The 3260-nt window shown below is 47.5% G+C and overlaps 1 protein-coding gene across 1 annotated transcript in view; it reads right to left on the bottom strand.

The window, feature by feature from the left end:
- Nucleotides 1-2541: 2541 nt before the first annotated feature.
- Nucleotides 2542-3260, bottom strand: part of LOC103801556 (paired box protein Pax-7-like) — a gene marked incomplete at its 5' end in the record, with an annotated part of 38737 nt that continues 38018 nt past the window's right edge. The window contains one exon of the mRNA XM_009073972.1: nt 2542-3064. Coding sequence (XP_009072220.1) covers nt 2949-3064 — 116 coding nt within the window. The remainder of the gene's footprint in view (nt 3065-3260) is intronic.

Genomic DNA, 3260 nt, shown 5'->3' with positions numbered 1-3260 from the left:
CAGCAAGGAATGCATTTGGTCAGGAATTTCAGTACAAAGGACAAGAGATTTCAACTGGCTGGGGCAGAAATGGTGCCAACGATCACCATCTACAACCACCATGGTCCAGTGGCAAGGAGGGGGTAGATTTGAAGGTGATCATTGGCATTTGGCCTCTTAAATGCTATAAAATGTAAGAAAATCATGGGCTCTGTTGTTTTAGCAGTTGGCTCAGAGTGATGCCGAGACACAGGAGCAAATTCAAGCAGGTACTTAAGTCATTGATCCCTACACTAGTGGAGACAACTTTGGTCCCTCAGTTCAGGTGTGGCTGAAGGTTACATTTAAGCCAACACTGGAATTCAGCATAAACAACATAAATCAGGATCATTTGTTGCTTTCCAAGACCTCAAACTGCCACAAAGCTGGGGTAATGCAATGGTCCAGAGTGTTTTGGCCCTTCAGTCACCTCAAGGAAATCCATCCCTTTGGCCTCACCTATTCATCCAGCTGTAGGTACCAGATATTGCCCTGAGAAAGGATGTGAAGAATGCAAGTGCTTCAAAGGCTTTGTGATGCAAGGAATGTTTTGCACAGCTAGAGAGAAGCTGTGCATGTGATACAGCTGGTCAGGCAGAGGCTGAATTGGGATTTCTGGAGCAGAAATGACAGCAATCAGCCTCTGGATGCAGATGTTACCCTGCACAGAGCTCCTGCACAGAGACATGGATGTGAGAGGCCAAGCTGGTGTAGGAATATGCTGTTGGGAATGAGGAACAGGCTCTGGCAGAGCTGTAATGCAAAGCTGATGGAAGCCATATGTGGCTCTGCAAGGATGCTGAGCAATGGAAGAAGCCAAACTGCTTTGGTCAGAACAGGTACTTGTCCATATGGCTTGAGGGAAAGTGGCTTGGTGGTTCATGATAAATGATGTTGGGGCAAGGCAGGGGATAGTTCCCCAGGAAAATGTTGTTTCAGCTGCAAAAACAAGATCAGGTTATTTGGGAAGAATGGAAGAAGCAGCAACAGAAGAGAGCACAAGAGAAGTGTCTTCTTTAACAACCTAGACCAGAGCTCATCCCATCACGTGGTCCTTCATTATTGCCAGTGGAGAAAACATTTGTTATCCTCAAGTAGAGATATAAAATTCTAAGTGTATTATAAGTTCTAAGAGCCTGTGGGTGACATTAAACACTGCCTATTGCCACTGGACTTTACACATCAGCTCCTGGTGGCACAGATTCCTTACACTGGGGTGTTTTTCTCAGCACAGCTTTCCTTGTCCTCTCCACATCAGATTGAAGTGAGTCCTCTAAGTACAGGGAGGTGAGGGGAAAAAGTCTGTTAATATTAAGTATCTGCTTAAGAATCATCAAGGATCATCATCACATGCAAAAGGGAAACTATTTAAGCCCCATGTGGGTCATGTCTTAGCAATAACCTCTTATTGTTGGCTGTGTTTATGTGAGCAGAACTGTGAGGTGACACAAAAGCAAGAGATTGCCTGCTGGAGAAGAGTGGGGAGATAAATCCAGAGAACAAGATCTGGATTAGAGAGAGAGAGAGAAAGGCTCCACTACCAAAATGGGAAGCAGAGGGAAGGGGCTGAGCCATTGAATTGTACAGAAGAGTACCTGGAATGAGAGAGGTGGGAGGATGAGTGGGGCAAAATTTCTCCTGGCAGTGAGAGGATGAGGAATGCTTTGGGAAGTTAAATCTATTCCTGTGGTACAAATAGGTGCATTCTTGCAGCTGAGAGCACCTTTCCTGCCTAGCTGCTGTCAGAAAGACTCTTCAGGTCATCTCCCCTTTGGCTCCATGGCCACATCCATCCTCAGTGAGAGGCAACTGCAGCAAAGTACCTTCCCACCAAGCACCGTTGCCTTTCAGATGACCCTTGTAGAAGAACCTGCTTTGCACACTGAGCTAACACACTCCTCTGACTCTGCCCTCTCTTGTCTGTGCTCTCATGGCCAGCTTCTCTCCTGCTGAGTGACAGAAGGGCCACAACAGCCCTCACCCTCCTCGACTCCATGGGCAACAGCTCCAACGCCATCGGGTGTCTCCAATGCCCTTTGCGCGTGCCAGGCCAGCGGTCGCTATCGCCTCTCCTGCTGCTCTCTGATGTCCTTTCAGTGGTAATCAGGTCTAAATTGGTCCCTAAGAGGAAAAGTAAATGTTGCTCGTGCCTGTGCCCATCATCTCCAGTCCTCATGCAGCAATTTACACTTTCCAAAGGTCCCAGGCTGGATGGACTTACATCCTGCCCCTGCTTAGCAGCAATCTGGCCCACTTTGGCCCTGCTTTGGGAAGCCACCAGTGAGAACAGAGGGTAGAGTGGGGTGGGGAAACTTGCTGTCACTTTAATATATGTTTTTCTGGGTTTGTTTGTCTTTGTGGTTTGTTTTGTTTTGAAACAAGTTCTTATATTTGGTCCATAGGTCTTCTGTGGTCCCGATTGATATGACCCTTAATGATCAGCTTGGTTATTTCTTCCTATACAACATTCACCAAATTTACAGCAATGGAAAGAAAAGGAAACAAAATGAAACATTTCTCTCTCTTTTTTTTTTTTTTACAAAGAAAAAAAAAAGAAAAGATCAATTTGGCTTTGACTATGCCAACTACCTAGATCAATGGAAAGTCCTTAAGCGTGGGCGAAATGCCATGGCCAGGTAGGTTAGAGGGAGGGCATGACTCAGGGTTAATAATGGACCCAACCCATTGTCTCTGGCCACAGGAGGAGTCAGATCTCAGAGGTCAGGCTGCCTCTGGAGTGCTCTGGAGGAGCTGGAGACTTGGAGAGCCCTCCCCCTCTTTCCCCTCTCCTCCACAGCTCAAGTTGGTGTGAGGTGGCAGGGAATTGGGAAGGAGTAGGGTCCGGGTACAGGCAGATCCCTGGAAGGCTGGTGGTGTTTTCTCCAGTGGTACCAAGTTGCTGGAGCAGGTTGTTGGCACAGTTGGACTCTTCAGTAGGCTTGGCCTGTCTCTACTGGTAGGAGACCCAGAACAGCTGAATGTTCTCCCAGCTTCATCCTACGCTGTGTGGACAGACTCACGTTCTTGGCCAAGTAATCAACAGCAGCTGAAGAGGAGGGGAAAAAAGGAGGGGGAGAAACAACACAACATTAGCATTTAGTGGCCATGAGGCTTTCAGCACCAATGGGTGTGTAACCAACAGATCCCACAGGCTCTGACAAAGAGAGGCTCAACGTGGTGTTTGTCACAGACATGAGGTTCCTGCTGCACTCCTAGGAAAGTGTTTGGACAGAGGTTGGTCC

The sequence above is a fragment of the Acanthisitta chloris genome, unplaced genomic scaffold, assembly GCF_000695815.1.
Source record: "Acanthisitta chloris isolate BGI_N310 unplaced genomic scaffold, ASM69581v1 scaffold13194, whole genome shotgun sequence".
Classification (NCBI taxonomy): domain Eukaryota; kingdom Metazoa; phylum Chordata; class Aves; order Passeriformes; family Acanthisittidae; genus Acanthisitta; species Acanthisitta chloris.
The sequence above is the reverse complement of the archived record's forward strand: the minus strand, read 5'-3'. Positions and strand labels throughout refer to the sequence as shown.